General features: G+C 37.7%; 1 protein-coding gene across 1 annotated transcript in view; it reads left to right on the forward strand.

Moving 5' to 3' along the window:
- The window catches only part of LOC138315270 (zinc finger protein 423-like), a 51,452-nt gene extending 34,201 nt beyond the window's left edge, over positions 1-17,251 (forward strand). The window contains exons 4-10 of the mRNA XM_069256159.1: positions 4,291-4,547; positions 6,725-6,864; positions 9,907-11,304; positions 12,106-12,285; positions 12,623-14,508; positions 14,831-14,958; positions 15,265-17,251. Of these exons, the coding sequence (XP_069112260.1) occupies positions 4,291-4,547; positions 6,725-6,864; positions 9,907-11,304; positions 12,106-12,285; positions 12,623-14,508; positions 14,831-14,958; positions 15,265-15,492 (4,217 nt within the window). The 3' untranslated portion in view covers positions 15,493-17,251. The remainder of the gene's footprint in view (positions 1-4,290; positions 4,548-6,724; positions 6,865-9,906; positions 11,305-12,105; positions 12,286-12,622; positions 14,509-14,830; positions 14,959-15,264) is intronic.
- The last annotated feature ends 2,096 nt before the right edge of the window (positions 17,252-19,347 follow it).

A 19,347-nucleotide genomic window follows, 5' to 3' on the forward strand; every position in this document is an offset into this window, starting at 1 on the left:
CAACAAAATGGCGGCTTGATTTAGCTGCCGATATTCTGCGGGATTGTTATCGAAGAAAATATAATAAAAAAATCATCAATTATAAAATATCAAACAATAAGTGAAATATATCATTAAGATATTATGTATGTGCAAAAAAATGTCCGCAGACAGCAAAAAACGATCTTCTGAATGACTGAACTTGCACATGTGTTACACATTATATGTCGGTCAACAGGTGTGCTGGTTTCTCAGGATTCTGACAAACAACTTCGCCGTATTTTCAATGAAATAATCTGCAATACAGTTTATACACGTAAATTACAGGTATTATAGCCATTTATAGGACAGTTATTTTTTTTTTTTAATGAACTGAACCGAAACTAAGGATTATCGTACCGAACCGAACCGTATGGTTGAATTTTTCGGTTAACCGTATTTTCGGTTAACCATGACACTCCTAGTAAAGACAATGTGACCTGAATGAATTGCTGTCGTCGCAGTCATTATATAGGCATTCATTTAAAATATTGTTGTTGTGACGTCATTGTTGCCATGACATCATACAATATAAACATGCAAGGATATTGTCTAACTTAAAATTGACCTTTTCCCTAGGGTGAACAGTGGACACCCTGTCCAGGGTAGGAGAAAATTTGATCTCACATGGTGAAGACAAAAAAGCAAAATAGTGTTGTCATAAAAGCAAGATCAGATAACTCTGTAATATGCATGGCAGAGAGGATATATAAGCCAATTAAAAACTTTAAGACTATGCATGATCCTATGATAGACTGATTTGTTTTGGTGACCATTATCTCACATCTGGTTATTGTGCAGAGTTCAGATAAAATGTCAGCCATTGCAACATTAGCCCAATGTGGCCCATCTGATCAGAAGAAGAATTTGTAACATTTTGGTGGTCATTAACTCGCATCTAGATGTGGTGCAGAATTTGGGTAAAATGTCAGTCATCAGCAATACTAGGCAAATGTGACCCATTTGATCTGAAGAATTTTTTGCAACAATCTCCAAGTCGTGAAAATGTTTTCTTTTTTATATGAAAACTTGTACGTAAGGGTCATTTAGTTGAACACTTTTCGATACCTCTTTAAGTTTTTGAAAAGTTTGAAATATCAAACCATTAAGGTGCACTGAGTGTTTATTTGCCAAAAAAAAACTAAAATGCAATAAGATTTTCTTTTATTTTTCATTTGTGTCGATTCTATTTTACAATTGAAATTTTTTTATTTGTACAAGTTAAATCAGCTGTCAGTCATGAAAGCAGATCACCTAACTTTGTGACTGATGATGACAACAAAAATAGATAAATCATCGCCAAAGTGTTACTTTAACTATTAGCCATAACATTTTTCCTCACAATCTAAATGACAGACTGTACACATATTTTTTAAATGGGTTGACTAATTACTACTCAAGTTTGTTTTATATTGTCCTATCTGTGTAGATCATGTATCCCTAGGTCATTTACCCACAGTACTTGGAGTTAACCATTTTCAATTAAACATGCATTTTAAAAGTCAAATAGGTTTTTCATTCCACCTGGTATAGAGAGGTTGACTAATTCAGAAAGCTTAAGTGTCTCTTTAAGGATTTAATATTACGATGAGTTTGACTGACTTTGTCGTGTTTAAATACAAGTAACTTCCCTATTAGTTTTAATTGGTTTCTCCTTCAAATTAATGTTAACACACAATTACTACAGGCTTTGGTTTTTTTGGCTCTGGTTCTTCTTGTCATGTTTGTTGGAAAACTGTAATTTACAAAAGTGATCTAGACATAAAGTACTTGCATTATGCTGAGATTACATAAAGCCAAAGTGTACTGCCTAATTTTCAACTTTCAAAACATTTGCTGTACTAGAATCACATACACATCATGCATGGTATAATGTAAAAAGGTAATATTTGACATTGTTTATGTACAAATTTAAATAAAATGCTGCGGCAAAGAATTTTTTCTTTGTAGATGTTGGTCATTCATATACATCTTGAATCGTCTGTTTTGTCATTTTACAAGGGAATCGTTAGAAGACACTCCCGAAATTTCACAATTGTTAGAGCAAAAAATACATTAATGGGGAAAAATGATGTACATACATAGGACCTTTTATCAGTGTTCATTTCATATGAGATCTTATGAAACGGGTCTTAAAAGGTTTTTTATTTTTGCAAGCCTTGGCAAGCAAAAATTAGATATTTGAGACGAGTTTCATAAAATCTGAAAGAGAATGAACACAAATTTATGATAATAATTTTTATCAAACCTACATTTTAGCTCTGACGTCATTGTTGCCATGACATCATACAATATAAACATGCAAGGATATTGTCTAACTTAAAATTGACCTTTTCCCTAGGGTGAACAGTGGACACCCTGTCCAGGGTAGGAGAAAATTTGATCTCACATGGTGAAGACAAAAAAGCAAAATAGTGTTGTCATAAAAGCAAGATCAGATAACTCTGTAATATGCATGGCAGAGAGGATATATAAGCCAATTAAAAACTTTAAGACTATGCATGATCCTATGATAGACTGATTTGTTTTGGTGACCATTATCTCACATCTGGTTATTGTGCAGAGTTCAGATAAAATGTCAGCCATTGCAACATTAGCCCAATGTGGCCCATCTGATCAGAAGAAGAATTTGTAACATTTTGGTGGTCATTAACTCGCATCTAGATGTGGTGCAGAATTTGGGTAAAATGTCAGTCATCAGCAATACTAGGCAAATGTGACCCATTTGATCTGAAGAATTTTTTGCAACAATCTCCAAGTCGTGAAAATGTTTTCTTTTTATATGAAAACTTGTACGTAAGGGTCATTTAGTTGAACACTTTTCGATACCTCTTTAAGTTTTTGAAAAGTTTGAAATATCAAACCATTAAGGTGCACTGAGTGTTTATTTGCCAAAAAAAAACTAAAATGCAATAAGATTTTCTTTTATTTTTCATTTGTGTCGATTCTATTTTACAATTGAAATTTTTTTATTTGTACAAGTTAAATCAGCTGTCAGTCATGAAAGCAGATCACCTAACTTTGTGACTGATGATGACAACAAAAATAGATAAATCATCGCCAAAGTGTTACTTTAACTATTAGCCATAACATTTTTCCTCACAATCTAAATGACAGACTGTACACATATTTTTTAAATGGGTTGACTAATTACTACTCAAGTTTGTTTTATATTGTCCTATCTGTGTAGATCATGTATCCCTAGGTCATTTACCCACAGTACTTGGAGTTAACCATTTTCAATTAAACATGCATTTTAAAAGTCAAATAGGTTTTTCATTCCACCTGGTATAGAGAGGTTGACTAATTCAGAAAGCTTAAGTGTCTCTTTAAGGATTTAATATTACGATGAGTTTGACTGACTTTGTCGTGTTTAAATACAAGTAACTTCCCTATTAGTTTTAATTGGTTTCTCCTTCAAATTAATGTTAACACACAATTACTACAGGCTTTGGTTTTTTTGGCTCTGGTTCTTCTTGTCATGTTTGTTGGAAAACTGTAATTTACAAAAGTGATCTAGACATAAAGTACTTGCATTATGCTGAGATTACATAAAGCCAAAGTGTACTGCCTAATTTTCAACTTTCAAAACATTTGCTGTACTAGAATCACATACACATCATGCATGGTATAATGTAAAAAGGTAATATTTGACATTGTTTATGTACAAATTTAAATAAAATGCTGCGGCAAAGAATTTTTTCTTTGTAGATGTTGGTCATTCATATACATCTTGAATCGTCTGTTTTGTCATTTTACAAGGGAATCGTTAGAAGACACTCCCGAAATTTCACAATTGTTAGAGCAAAAAATACATTAATGGGGAAAAATGATGTACATACATAGGACCTTTTATCAGTGTTCATTTCATATGAGATCTTATGAAACGGGTCTTAAAAGGTTTTTATTTTTGCAAGCCTTGGCAAGCAAAAATTAGATATTTGAGACGAGTTTCATAAAATCTGAAAGAGAATGAACACAAATTTATGATAATTTTTATCAAACCTACATTTTTTCCCACTCTCCTCAAAATGTTGATGTCATTTCATTGTTTTTGTCTTGACATCACAATGAATTTCCACCCAATGGAAATCGCTTCAGGTAATATTACACTAATGACATATGCACCGGTGAAATCACAGGATATCAGGCAGATTATGTGATAAAGGATCCTTTCTTTATGTCCCATGGGGGAAAAAAGAAATAATCTGATGATTTTTTCTTTATTAAATGTTCATGCTTTGATTCAATTTTGTACTCTTTTAATTTCAGAATATGAGGGAGAGAACCATCCATGGACGATAGACAACTTGGCCGTTAATATGGGCCCACCAGAGTCCCCGCTGTCATCTGAGTTCCTAGGGGACAGTCCACTGTCTGCTCTCGACTGCCCCTTGTCACCTGCTTCAGAGAACATGACCCCAGACCAGGTCCCCTCAGGAGTCGGGGTATCTGACATCAACCCTTATGGCTGTCAGTTCTGTGAGAAGGCCTTTCCGAAGCTCAGCTACCTGAAAATACATGAACAGGTAGACTTGCAACTCAAACAAAAACATGAGGTCTTTATAACTAATGAATTTTACTTATTATTTTGTTAAGTTTACTTTTGTTATATGATCTGACAGCCTTGATCACAATATGGTTTTGTTTGGAAGGGGCGGGGAGATGGAGAAAAGCTGGAGTTCTTGAAGAAAACCATAGTCCTAAGTCAAAACAGATATTATATACTAGTGAAACAAATGTGCAAAAAGGTTTAATGCATCTCAATGATTAAAATAAAAATTCTTGCTTCTGTGCAGATTTGATCACATTAGATAAAAAGACACCACCCAATGGACTAAACACAGGTCAATTAGTTTTGAAATTTGCCAATGGAGGACCAAAGAATGAGGCTTTTCTTATTAAGTAGATGGGGCCACAGCGGCCTCGTGTTTAATATGTCCAAATTACCACCTGGATGGTGAGTTCATAATTCATGTGGGACAGTTTCCAACTACTGACTGCTTAATTGGTGGACTTTGGACTGCTTTCTTTCAACACCAACAAACCCTGGCATACCTTAAATATATACTATGTATATATATATATATATATATATATATATAAGAAATAAAAACAATAACGACTGACTCACTAGTCAGTCGTTATTGTTTTTATTTCTTATAGATTTCGTTCGTAAGGATTTTTCTTTAAATTTATCATATATATATAAGTAAAAAAGAACCATGTCCATGTGATGGTTTCCATATACATAAAAAGAAAACACAACTATAAAACAGTTTTTTCCTCCCTAGCGCTTTCTCGGCTCATGCCGGTCTTCAGGGGTTTGAATTCTTTTATTTGTAAAACATGACGTCATAGTACAATTACGTCATAGTTAGATTACGTCATGACATGGTACATAAAGATATTGTGAATGGTTTCTAAGCCGAGAAAGCGCTAGGGAGGAAAAAACTGTTTTATAGTTGTGTTTTCTTTTTATGTATATATATATATATATATATATATAAAACAAAACAAAACCAAATATTAAACAGATGGTCCTAATATAGTTGATCACTAAGGCATAACATATTTATACAGGTTTTCAAAAACAGACTTTGAGGCACTTGATTATACCTAAATCAGATTCTCCGTGACTGGTTCAATGTTGTTTTACATCCTGAATTACCAAAGTGATTCTCAGCAACAATAACTACATAGTATTTTAGATGTGACCTTCGTTAAATTCCGTGGATGTGTAGTGTTTTATGTAGAGTCAGTGATCACAGGTGCCATGTATATCAGCTGGATGATACAGTTGTTATTAGGACAAGAGGAGCTATAACATTCGACACACCTCCTCAACTTTTGTCCCCAGCCCCCAAGTACTCCCCAGTTCAGAGTGATGGAGCTAAAAACAGGCTGTAACTGATAATGTTATTACTGACAAAGTGTTGCTCAGCATCGGGTCAGTCATGTCACAGAATTAAAGCTTTCCAGAGACTACAAATTTATTTGTCTGTCAACTAAAATTCAGTGTGCACAAAGAAGTCAAAATTTTATTTTTTCTCGGTACACCTGTCTGAGTTTAATATACTAAAAGAGAACTACGATCGTTGATATCTCGTAGGAATTGACACTAACTTTCAGGGACTTCTGCTGTGTAGCTATTTTACCTACATTTAAACATTCCTTCAGGAGATCTAAAACAATGCTTTTTGTCATTGGTGATATATATCTGTTATATATTATCAGTAGGAAAATATAAGAAAAGTTAACTGGAAAATTACTCTTTCCTCATAGCAATTATGTACAATAATGTTAAATAATTGTGGTTTTATTGTCTTGTAGCAGAATGTGTGTTGTCTACTCCAACAAATGGTGTCTAGAAATACTTCATGTGTTGAAATAGACGACAAAATTACATCCTTGTAGGAAGTCATTTTTTATTGGGTTTCAGCTTTCTTTAGAACATGAAATGTTTGTAAGTACTCTCTTTCATGGTTTATAATTTCAAAATCATTTCCTAGGTTGAAATATTCGTGGCTTGCTGATGACCGAGTGCATTGAATAATATATAAAACAAATGTTGTTATTTTAATATTCATGGTTCAGTAGCAACCACGAAAACAACAAAGATGTCTACACCACAAATATTTTATGTTATACAGTATACAAAGAGTTTTGTTACTTTTTAGATGACTGTTACAATTTGTTTCCACAGGTTCACAGTGACCAGTTGCCATTCAAGTGTGCATTTTGTAGTCGCCTTTTCCGTCACAAGAGGAGCCGTGACCGTCATGTCAAGTTACACACCGGGGACAAGAAGTACAAGTGTTCACAGTGTGACTCTGCTTTTGCAAGGTAATCTAAGATTGCACATGCTTCACAAAGTAAATTGATCAGATGTTTTAAAGTCCTGTTCTTAAGATCGTACAAAGAGGTGATAACTGTTATGCTGTAAGTTGATCAAATGAGAGATAATTTTTAGCTTATGTCATGGCGCGACGTCCGTCCGTCCGTCCGTCAACATTTAATTTAAATCGCTACTAGTCATAGAGTTCACTATGGATTGTAACCAAATTTGGCCACAAATATCCTTGGGGAAAGGGGAACAGAAATTGTATAAATTTTTGCTCTGACCCCCCAGGGGCAGGGAGGGGCGGGGCCCAATAGGGGAAATAGAGGTAAATCTTATAAATCGCTACTTGTCCTAGAGTTCTGCATGGATTGTTACCAAAGTTGGCCACAAACATCCTTGGGGGAAGGGGAACAGAACTTGTATAAATTTTGGCTCTGACCCCCGAGGGCAGGAGTGGCGGGGCCCAATAGGGGTAATAGAGGTAAATCCTATAAATCGCTACTTGTCCTAGAGTTCTACATGGATTGTAACCAAATTTGGCTACAAACATCCTTGGGGGAAGGGGACAGAACTTGTATAAATTTTGGCTCTGACCCCTGAGGGCAGGTGTGGCGGTGCCCAATAGGGGAAATAGAGGTAAATCCTATAAATCGCTACTTGTCCTAAAGTTCTGCATGGATTGTAACAAAATTTGGCCACAAATATCCTTGGGGGAAGGGGAACAGAACTTGTATAAATATTGGATCTTTCTCAATAATTCGTGAATACTCGAGTACTCGGATACTCGTTACAGCCCTAGCGATACAGGCCCTCTGGGTCTCTTGTTTAGCTAGTCAGTGTTTGATTTGAGTACAAGCCAATCATGCGATGTGAGATCATTGTTTATCCAATAAGTTAATCAAAGGGGAGACAATTTTTGAACTATTCAATGTCTGTTTGGGAATAAGCCAATTGTATAAGGGGAGATAATCACTATTCAGTGAGATAATAAAAGGGGAGATAAATTTGTAGCAAGTACCCACTTGGAATATCGAGAGAGAAAAAGAAAAATCACTTCATATTTTGATTTTCACTCCTTAAAAGTCCTTCCCCTCTCACTTCTTGTAAGTCCTTCCCCTCTCACCCCTTATAAGTCCTTCCCCTCTCACCCCTAATAATTAAGTCCTTCCCCTCTCACTTCTTGTAAGTCCTTCCCCTCTCACCCCTGATAAGTCCATTCCCTCTCACTCCTTGTAAGTCCTTCCCCTCTCACTTCTTGTAAGTCCTTCCCCTCTCACCCCTGATAAGTCCATTCCCTCTCACTCCTTGTAAGTCCTTTCCCCCTCACTCCTTAAAAGTCCTTCCCCCCTCACTCCTTATAAGTCCTTCCCTTTCACTTCTTGTAAGTTCTTCCCCCCTCACTCCTTATAAGTCCTTTCCTCTCACTCCTTGTAAGTCCTTCCCCCTCACTCCTTATAAGTCCTTCCCTCTCACTCCTTGTAAGTCCTTTCCCCCTCACTCTTTAAAAGTCCTTCCCCCCTCACTCCTTGTAAGTCCTTTCCCCTCTCACTCCTTATAAGTCCTTCCCTCTCACTTCTTGTAAGTCCTTCCCCCCTCACTCCTTGTAAGTCCTTCCCTCTCACTTCTTGTAAGTCCTTCCTCCCTCACTCCTTATAAGTCCTTCCCCCCTCACTCCTTGTAAGTCCTTCCCCCCTCACTCCTTATAAGTCCTTCCCTCTCACTTCTTGTAAGTCCTTCCCCCTCACTCCTTATAAGTCCTTTCCCTCTCACTTCTTGTAAGTCCTTCCCCCTCACTCCTTATAAGTCCTTCCCCCCTCACTCCTTGTAAGTCCTTCCTCCCTCACTCCTTATAAGTCCTTCCCCCCTCACTCCTTATAAGTCCTTCCCCCCTCACTCCTTATAAGTCCTTTCCCTCTCACTTCTTGTAAGTCCTTCCCCCTCACTCCTTATAAGTCCTTTCCCTCTCACTTCTTGTAAGTCCTTCCCCCCTCACTCCTTATAAGTCCTTCCCCCCTCACTCCTTATAAGTCCTTCCCCCCTCACTCCTTATAAGTCCTTTCCGTCTCACTTCTTGTAAGTCCTTCCCCCTCACTCCTTATAAGTCCTTTCCCTCTCACTTCTTGTAAGTCCTTCCCCCTCACTCCTTATAAGTCCTTCCCCTCTTACTTCTTGTAAGCTCTTCACTCCTCATTCCTTATAAGTCCTTCCCCTCTGACTCCTTATAAGTCCTTCCCGTCTCACTCCTTATAAATCCTTCCCCTCTCAACCCTTATAAGTCTTTCTCCCCTCTCACCCCTTTTAAGTCCTACCCCACTCACCCCTTATAAGACCTTCCCCTGTCATCCCTTATAAGTGTCCCATGCTATTTCTATATTGATCTAAATAAATTGTCACTGTAACACTCCACAGTTGTGTGTTGATGTATCATCAGACTCAAAATCTGGTAGAGATGATGAATTAAAACCTGATTAGCGGCAATTTGATGTATGATTCAGTTTCTGTTTTGTTGCCATGTAATCATTATCAGGGATAAACAGTTCTTTTGATTTTGTAGAGGAATTTATTTGTCAAGGAAACAGAAATATTTCAATTGCGTGGATTTATGTGCCCTTTGTTCATTACAATTTTCCTAAAAAAGATTTATTTGTTATTTTCGCATTTTTATTAGGATGTTGCCTTGCAAATGATTCTGAGTGCTTGTGTAACAAAGGAATGTTGTAATTATATAGAAAATATTATTATTATCAATATGAAGTTCACATAACCATGGTAAAACTTAATGTGATTTGAGTATGCAGTCGGTACCCGTCTGTAAAAATCCCCAAGGTTATACAAACAAAAAATAGTCTTAAAGAGCCAAGTTGCTTTTATACACAGGTCAAAAGTGTTATAACTGACCTGTAGAAAGTCTTCTTTTTAATATTTGATAAACATCTATTTCTAAAATCTGTAAAAAATATTAGAACTGAAATTTTTGTCCAGTTAATTAACAGAATTGTTTGAACTGTTTGATTATATTGATAAAATTGATGGTTGTTTTGTAGGAGTGACCACCTGAAGAGTCATCTCAAAACGCACGAGAATGGAAAGCCTTTCCAGTGTACCATCTGTAACCGTGGTTACCAGACAGCCGCAGGGCTTACCTCTCATGTAATGACCCATAAGAAGGGTAGCGAGCTAAACATCTCGGATGTACAATGCCATATCTGTAAGGAAGTGTTTAGCTCCCTAGCTGAGGTCCAGTCCCACATGTCAGTCCACCGAGAGGAAAACGTAACAGGAAAGTCCACAGTCCAGTGTCCTTATTGTGGTGACATAAGTCCCAGCCAGGATGCCCTCAAACTCCATGTGGAACAGATGCATATGGCTGACCAACTGACCAGCTGCCCTATCTGTCAGAAGTCATGTCTGAGTACCGACGACCTTGTGCATCACATGACTACCCACGACCTATTGGCTGTTGACCGAATCCCGACAGATGACCATGACCTGTCGACCTCCACCACTGGGGTAACGTCTAATCACACCTTAAGTAGCCAGCCCCTGGTCAGTGAGATGCTTGTGTGTCCGTACTGCTTCAGTAGTGATTATGATTCCCTGGAGATCCTCGAGATACACATGCAGAGTGTGCACTCAGTAAAGCCCACAGAAGTATATACATGTAACTACTGTAATGCCCCCTACCAGAATCTCTATAGTCTGCATGAACACATGCGGGCAGTCCACCAGAACCAACCCTGCATGGACATCAAGTACCCATGCACCCACTGCTCACGCCAGTTCTCCAGTATAGAGAACCTACAACAACACAAGAAGCTCATCCATTACTATGAGCGGCGGGAGAGGAGGGAGTCTAGTGACTCGCTCTACTGCATCATGTGTTCTATGTCATTCCAGTCAGCAGGTGCACTTCAGGAGCATATGTCAATGATGCATCACTCCTCACCAAAGTCTGAACCTAAGTATTCCAACACAAAGTCTCACTCAAGTTCCACTGGCAGCAAGCGGCGTTCTTCGCTGATGAACCATGGATCTGATACTGGATATCACAAGCAGTCAGAGAATGACAAATCCTTTAACAGACGAGGTATCAACATGCCAATCCGCTTCAGCTCATCACCAGATCCTCATAAAGACCGGATGCCAACATCGTCCCCTTTCCAGGAACAAATAACATGTGACCACTGTAATGCTACATTCCATGACAGGAAGAATTTCCAGGCACACATCAAACTGCACCTGGAGAGCATTACTGGAGGACAGTACTGCTGTAAACTGTGTAAGCAGCAGTTCCCCACTGAGGACCAGCTGGAGAAGCATAGCTCCACTCACTATCTCAGTATGACAACAGAGTACGGCTGCACCAGCTGCGTCAAGTTCTTCTCCAAGCCGGACGAACTGCAGAAACACCTGATGGATATACATGCCCATCATCTGTACAGGTAATTGTCACTAGGGAAAGTCTGAAGTTCCTTTCTGAAAAAAGCATGCGTCTTCAATTTGAAATAATTTATTGGCAATGTTTAAGTGATTAGACATCAACGATTGTTTATACAGGTCTTTACCCTGTAAGTTTTGGTCCCTCTTTTAGGATACCTAAAATATTCTTATACAAGTAGCTAAAGTTTACAATTTATACATGATTTATATAATGCATAATATGTTGTACATACCTGGTATTATCTGTGTAATTGACCTTGACCTTGATCTGTTGTAGCTCTGTGTAATTGACCTTGACCTTGATTTGTTGTAGCTCTGTGAAATTGACTTTGATCTGTTGTAGCTCTGTGTAATTGACCTTGACCTTGATCTGTTGTAGCTCTGTGTAATTGACCTTGACCTTCATCTATTGTAGCTCTGTGAAATAGACCATGACCGTGATCTATTGTAGCTCTTTGTAATCAACCTTGACCTTGATCTGTTGTATCTCTGTGTAGTTGACCTTGAACTTGATTTGTTGTAGCTCTGTGAAATTGATCTTGATCTGTGGTAGCTCTGTGTAATTGACCTTGACCTTGATCTGTTGTAGCTCTGTGTTATTGACCTTGACCTTGATCTGATGTAGCTCTGTGAAATAGACCATGACCATGATCTATTGTAGCTCTTAGTAATCAACCTTGACCTTGATCTGTTGTAGCCCTGTGAAATTGACCTTGACATTGATCTGTTGTAGCTCTGTAATTAACCTTGACCTTGATCTGTTATAGCTCTGTGTAATTGACTTTGACCTTCATCTTTTGTAGATGTTCTCTGTGTAAGGAGATCTTTGACTCCAAAGTCAATGTACAGGTTCACTTTGCCATTAAACACAGTAATGAGTGTAAGCTGTATAAATGTACCAAGTGTGACTCAGTGTTCAGGTCGGAGATGGAGTGGCAGGTTCATGTCCGAGTGAACCATCTACATGTGGCTAAACCTTACAGGTAAGTGTATGATCTATACTCTATTAATTAATATAAACATCCTCTTCTCCTGTAGAGTCTACTTCATCAACATCCTTATTCTTGCATGTTCTATAAGCTTTTTATTCAACCACCATTTCATGATAGGGCATTCATTCTTATTGTTGTGTGTCCGGTCCAGACCTATCCTGTCCTGTCCAGACATCTGGAGACAGGAAAATTGATATAATTGGACATTTCTAGTTGTAATTGTACATAGTGTAACAGTTGTTTTTCTTTCTTTTAAGAAACCAAAATTTATGACTGCTTATGACCCTTTACTGACCTTTGTTAACCTTTCGCTGACCTTTTGTTACAGGTGTCTCTTCTGTAAAGAGAGCTTCTCCTCAGAGATGGACCTGCAATGTCACCTGACTACACACAACAAGCCGTTTAGGTGCCCCATGTGTGATGAATCCTTCCATGTGGAGTACCTTCTAGACAAACACATGCAGAATATCCACGGCAATCCCACAGATAAAGGGATCCCCCCACCTCCCCCTCAGATGTCTCCAGTCAAGATCAAGGTGGAGCGTGATGTGGATACTCCAGGGTTTAATGACCGCACACCTCCCCACCCTAGTCCGAGGTTCTCCCCAAAGAACCTTAATGGTCCTGGGATTTGGAAGAGCTCGGAGCTGCTACACACCTGTAATATCTGTGACATGAAATTTGAGCAACAGGCCTTGTTACAAGCTCACAAAGCTGTGGACCACGGCCTCTCCGCTAAAAAGTCAAGTACATCCAGTGCGTCTGTCAGTCCTGATCAAACCTCTGTGATGAAATCTGAGCCAGAACACCAACCAATCAGAAAGCCAGTCTTTCCGGCAGCTCCTGTACCATCTCTGGCATCTGTGGCTCCTACTGTTCCTGCTGTTTCCATGGCATCAGTGGCATCCATCACCTCGACAGCCATGTCGTTACAGGAGCGCCTACAGGCAGATGCTCCTGTACCACCTCCCACTAATAGTCACTCCCCAGTAGCCTCCAAATCCATGTCACTTCCTGTTGTCGTCATCAGCGAGAAGCTCAGCTTGGCCTGTATGTATTGCAGCCAGACCTTCAAGAGTAGAGGTGACCTGGACAAACACATGAAGATCCACCAGAATAATGGCAGCCAGAAGTGCAACATCTGTGATCAGGTATTCCCCACCTCCAGCATACTGGCAGAGCACAAGCTCACCCACTGCAAGATCGTACAAGGAAATAGTTGTGTGCTTTGTAAAATCCCTCTGAAAAACGAAGACCAGTTTTATGTGCACACGCAGGAGCATGGATTCCAGGGTACGTTCATGCAATGTCTCATATGTCGTCAGACACTGGCGTCTATGGTGGAACTGCAGATGCATGGTAAACATCATTTCCAGGTGAAGTCCAGCTTCTATACATGCTGCGTCTGCCTAAAGACATTCAACTCCAAAGAGAATCTGGTGTCTAAAATGAATAGCAGTGGTAGGACTTATTATGTGTGTAAACCTTGTTACCATGGCGAACATTCTGAGTATGTATGTTCTGAGTGTGGAGCAAGTTTCCCGACAAATGGGGAGCTTGACACCCACATCGGCACACACAAGAAAAGTTACCAGTGTATAAAATGTCAGGAGTCATTCAACAGTGAATATGAGATTCAATTACATGTAGCTACGCACATGATGACAGAGGGTAATGTTCACGATTGTAAGCTTTGCTCACGAACTTTTGAGTCTCCAGCCAAGCTACAATGTCACCTTATAGACCACACCTACAGAAATTCAGAATTCAGGTGCAGCGTTTGTTGTAAGATATTCGCTAGTGCAGTCGAGATACAAAGTCACGCTGTAGAGCATGGACCAGGTGCTAGGAGATACGGATGTAGCCAGTGCAACCAGAAGTTCTTCTTTAGTGCCGAACTGGAGAACCATGCATTCATGCACACCGCCAGGGAAAACTCTACATCACTGAACTCAGATCTTACCTGTACTGAATGCAACAAGACATTCTCTAACAGTGTTAATCTGAACAACCATAAAAAGATCCATGAACATAATGAAAACAGCTTCAAGTGTACATTGTGTTCAGAGGCTTTCCATAGTATGGGAGCTCTACAGGGGCACTTCTATTCCCGCCACTCAGAACTCGACAAACAGACGTACAGGTGCCAAGAGTGTGACAAGGAATTTCCCTCGCTTAGTAACCTACAGAGTCACCTGAGAATTCACAGACTAGGTGAGTTACGTAGTCAAAGTAACATAACGTGTGTGATTAGAATTGTCCAGTATTAAAAAAAAAAGAAGAAGATGATGAAAACAAAACTTCAGATGCATAGACAGGTAATCTTAACATTGAATTATAAATACATAAATTCATGAATAAATGAAGGGGAGACAATCTCCATCTTTTGAAATTGCTCTATCTGGCAATATATCTTGTGGCACAATGTATATCTTCTAATTCAATTGAAAGTTTGAATCTACATCATGATGAAGTCAGTCAAAATGATAGATTCTTCTACATGAGTTAATTATATATCCTTTGAATGTCTTATCAGGTAAGGAAAATCGCAAGACCCACTTGCGTCCCCATCCTGGGGGAAAGCCGTTCCTGTGCCCAGTATGTGGGAAGTCGTTTGCCAGAAAAATTCAGATCAAGGAACACATGAGGGTGCATTTTGCACAGGTAATCAATACATTTAGGGATAATCGATTTTTGAATTCATTGTTGAATGATCTTCTGAATCTTGCATATAATGTCAGATATGATCTGTCGAATCCAATATTGATCTAATTCACCCCTGAAGACACATTTAGGCTCTTCTAAATCAAGGATTTGACCAGTCCATTATAAAATTTCAGGGGTGATTAAGTTAATGTACAAATTTTAATTGATCCCTGTGTAATGTATTTAAGGTTTCATTTAAAATAATGTGGGGGAAGTCGTTTGATATCTAATCTTCTCTACTAATGATTTACCTTCTGTCTTCAGGATTCTAGCCAGCTGGCGGACATGCACAGCTTCCTTGACATGGACATGAACAGTGACTCTGCCAGTATCACCAGCGAGGACAACGGTCATGACCCAGCCTCGGACGTGTCATTTACAGAACAAGATGGTGGACTACCGGGAGACAACAACAACACATCTCTCACATCTAACGATGTAAACAACCATGTCGACGGAGGGAGGCAAAAGGAACAGTCGGCTGTTTACTAATGAAATTATATTTGTTTTGAAAAGTGAGCTATTGTTTCAAGTCTGAGAGATGTAGGAGAGATTAATTCAAATCATTAAATGAATATCTTGTTATTGTATCTAGACTTATTTTCAAAGTATTTTAAGACTAATTAGTGATGTTGGTATCTGCTATCTACAGTTGAACTGTAGATTGTTGTAGCATTTTAATGTCAAATGTGTGTTATCTGGAAATACTCACACACAGACCATGTTGATAATGTTGTTGTGGTTCAGGATTTGTAAAATGTTTGTTCAAGAATTGTAAAGAACAATTACTATACGTTATCTTTTATTATTTGATTGCTTATTTTTGACAAATCTTTAGCTGTTACATGCTATTTATAGGTTTTATGATTTTCTACTCTTTTTATATTTTAGAAATATTGAGATTTCACTGCATACACATGATAGCTGACCTTGTATTTTATATAAAACCTTATAGATCATCTAAAGAAAAAAATAAGTGCTCATAACGTACATACATTCCACATACAGGTATTAGAGTGTGATTTTAATATACACATTATACACCTGTAGATAATTTACAACATTACAAGAAGTATCATTACAAGTTACACCTTTATACCCATGTCTGGTGTTACATATTACAGTGTTACCTCCCTTGGGAGTAGGTATCGATTGTGACATCATTATTTTATAAGCAAATTTGTGTGATTCTTTCTGAAAATTATAACATTAAAAAGACATGACATCACAATGAATACCTACTCACAAGAGCAGATAATTTTGTAATATGCAAATACAGATGTTTTTATTTTTACTTGTTAGTCCCAAAGATCCTCTTTAATGTAAGTGTTTGTAAGTTCAGACTTCGCTTAAAGTGCAAAAAAACCCTGAAATAAAGAACTACTTCTGGAATGAGAATACTAGAACAGATCTAAGAATATGTACTTTTATGCTACCTATGATTTTAGTGATATCTTAATTAAATGTTTTAAAATTAATTTCTATTTAAATGTCTGGTAAGCTTGCAAGTCAATTTAGATCTAGTTTTGTCCTTCTTTGCTGCCAATATTTTAAATGAGAATTATTTCTCTTTCTTGTTTAGTCTCTACAGAGTTGTCTTCTCTTGTAATGCGGTATTGATTGTGATATTATCCTTTTAAAATCAGCCATTACTTGCTGACAAGAACAGATAACTCTGTATAAAGAATACAGTTAAGAATATGAACCATATTCAAAACAATAAGCAGCCCATGGTACTTCAAATTTTGTGGAAAAAATGAAGGAGGGTTTTAATGGGGCAACAAAGATGTAGACCTTTCACCAAATTATGGCACATAGTAGTCCAAAAATCAAACCGGAAAAAAAAGAGAACAGAAATTATTATGGTATTCATGTTTTTAGTCTGTTCTTCAAAGTATTTCAATTCAACTCCAAAATATAGACAGTAGTGCTTATAGGCTCAAATAGGATTTGTGCTCACTGGCTAGTTAATAGAGGATCTTTAAATTTTCTTTATCTTATTATACCAAATAATATAAACGTTCTGGCTCATAAAATCATTTTGAATCACCATAATTCTTATGTTTTTTAATCAGTGATACTTTAGTCTTGTAGTTTTTGGCAATCCTGTTAAGTGCTTTACCTGTTACATAGTATATGCTGATAGAGCATTTTGATTTTTTTTAACCTTACAAGTTGTTTTTGTATGGTGTTATTGCTGAAGTATTGTTTCAAAACAATTTATTTATAATAAAATATCAATAAAGATGCACATTCTGTTTTATTTGTTTATTTTCTCTATTGTAGCTATCAAAAGTAATCTAAGGGGAATAACTCTAACTGAGCGGACACATCAACATTTCAACTGAACATCATCAGAAGCATGGGCAATATGCTACACTTTTTCAGACTTTAGACAAACTTTAAGCTAACTTGTTCATGTTTTGCCAATCATCATATCAAAACTAGTTTTCCCATATACCTAATCCACCGCGAATAAGACCCGTTCCCCACCTATTTTGACACATTTCCTGACTTAAGGAGGGATGTATGAAAATAAGACCCCCACCTTTTTGCGGATTTGAGCAATGGAGTAAAGTGAATAGTCGGGCAAAGAAAACCAGTCTAAATGCGTTGATAGGCCTTCCAAAAGTTCTCACATATTAATACGTCGGTCAAGTTCTGCTTGCTTTTTTCAGTTCTGACCATTGAAATAAAGAAAAGTTGAAAGCGAGGCTGCGTGGAAATGTGACCACGGACATAGTCAGCCGGGAGGACGTTTGAGGATTCCTATTCTTTAAACTAATTTCTTTGTACGCAGACAGATTTTCACGAGAGATTTTATTTTTCTATTTCATAAGAAATTATACTGGATACATTAACACCATTTTTACCGACTTAAGCCATCCTTGTCCGACTGTTCACTTTAAAATGTGACCAAAATAATTATGCACGCATCCGGGACTGTTTTTCGTTTGTTTTATCGGCAAAGCAAAAATAACATTACGGTAGTATTTATCATTTAATTATCCCCCGTCCAACAAAGTTGGCGGGGGATATACAAATGGGTTCCGTCCGTCCGTCCGTCCGTCCGTACGAATGGTTTCCGGAGCATAACTCTAAAACCAGTAGAGATATTTCCACGAAACTTCATACACACATTGGTCTTATGGTCTAGTAGTGCCTTTTGCTATTTTAAGGTTTTCACTTTTTGTACTTTTTTCTGTAACCATGGAAACATTGCTGAAAATGGCAGATTTTTGTGTAAGAATCGTTTCCGGAGCACAACTCTGAAACCAGCAGAGATATTTCCATGAAACTTCATAGACACATTGTTCTTATGGTCTAGTAGTGCCTTTTGCTATTTTTAGGTTTTCATTTTTTGCACTTTTTCCGTAACCATGGAAACATTGCTGAAAATATCATATTTTTGTACCAGGTTCGTTTCCGCAGCATAACTGGAAAACCGGTTGACATATATGCACGGAACTCCATAGGCACATTTGTCTTATGGTCTAGTAGTGCCTTTTGCTATTTTAAGGTTTTCACTTTTTGTACTTTTTTCTGTAACCATGGAAACATTGCTGAAAATGGCAGATTTTTGTGTAAGAATCGTTTCCGGAGCACAACTCTAAAACCAGCAGAGATATTTCCATGAAACTACATAGACACATTGTTCTTATGGTCTAGTAGTGCCTTTTGCTATTTTTAGGTTTTCATTTTTTGCACTTTTTCCGTAACCATGGAAACATTGCTGAAAATATCATATTTTTGTACCAGGTTCGTTTCCGCAGCATAACTGGAAAACCGGTTGAGATATATGCACGGAACTCCATAGGCACATTTGTCTTATGGTCTAGTAGTGCCTTTTGCTATTTTAAGGTTTTCACTTTTTGTACTTTTTTCTGTAACCATGGAAACATTGCTGAAAATGGCAGATTTTTGTGTAAGAATCGTTTCCGGATCACAACTCTAAAACCAGCAGAGATATTTCCATGAAACTTCATAGACACATTGTTCTTATGGTCTAGTAGTGCCTTTTGCTATTTTTAGGTTTTCACTTTTTGTGATTTTTTCTGTAACCATAGAAACATTGCTGAAAATATCATATTTTTGTATCAGGTTCATTTCCAGAGCATAACTCTAAAACCAGCAGAGATATTTCCACGAAACTTCATAGACACATTCTTTTTATGGTCTATAGTCTAATATAAATGTCAAGGCTGTATACCTGATTCAACAATTGCAGCCCCGCTCTACTTGAATTATACTCCATCTTTCTTTAGCTTAACTTCCTTTTTCCTGTTTTTTTTTTTCATACATATAAGTCTCCACAATCAAACTTACTTCAGCTTTGATATCTCCATT

This window comes from Argopecten irradians, chromosome 2, assembly GCF_041381155.1.
Source record: "Argopecten irradians isolate NY chromosome 2, Ai_NY, whole genome shotgun sequence".
In the NCBI taxonomy this organism is placed as follows: Eukaryota; Metazoa; Mollusca; class Bivalvia; order Pectinida; family Pectinidae; genus Argopecten; species Argopecten irradians.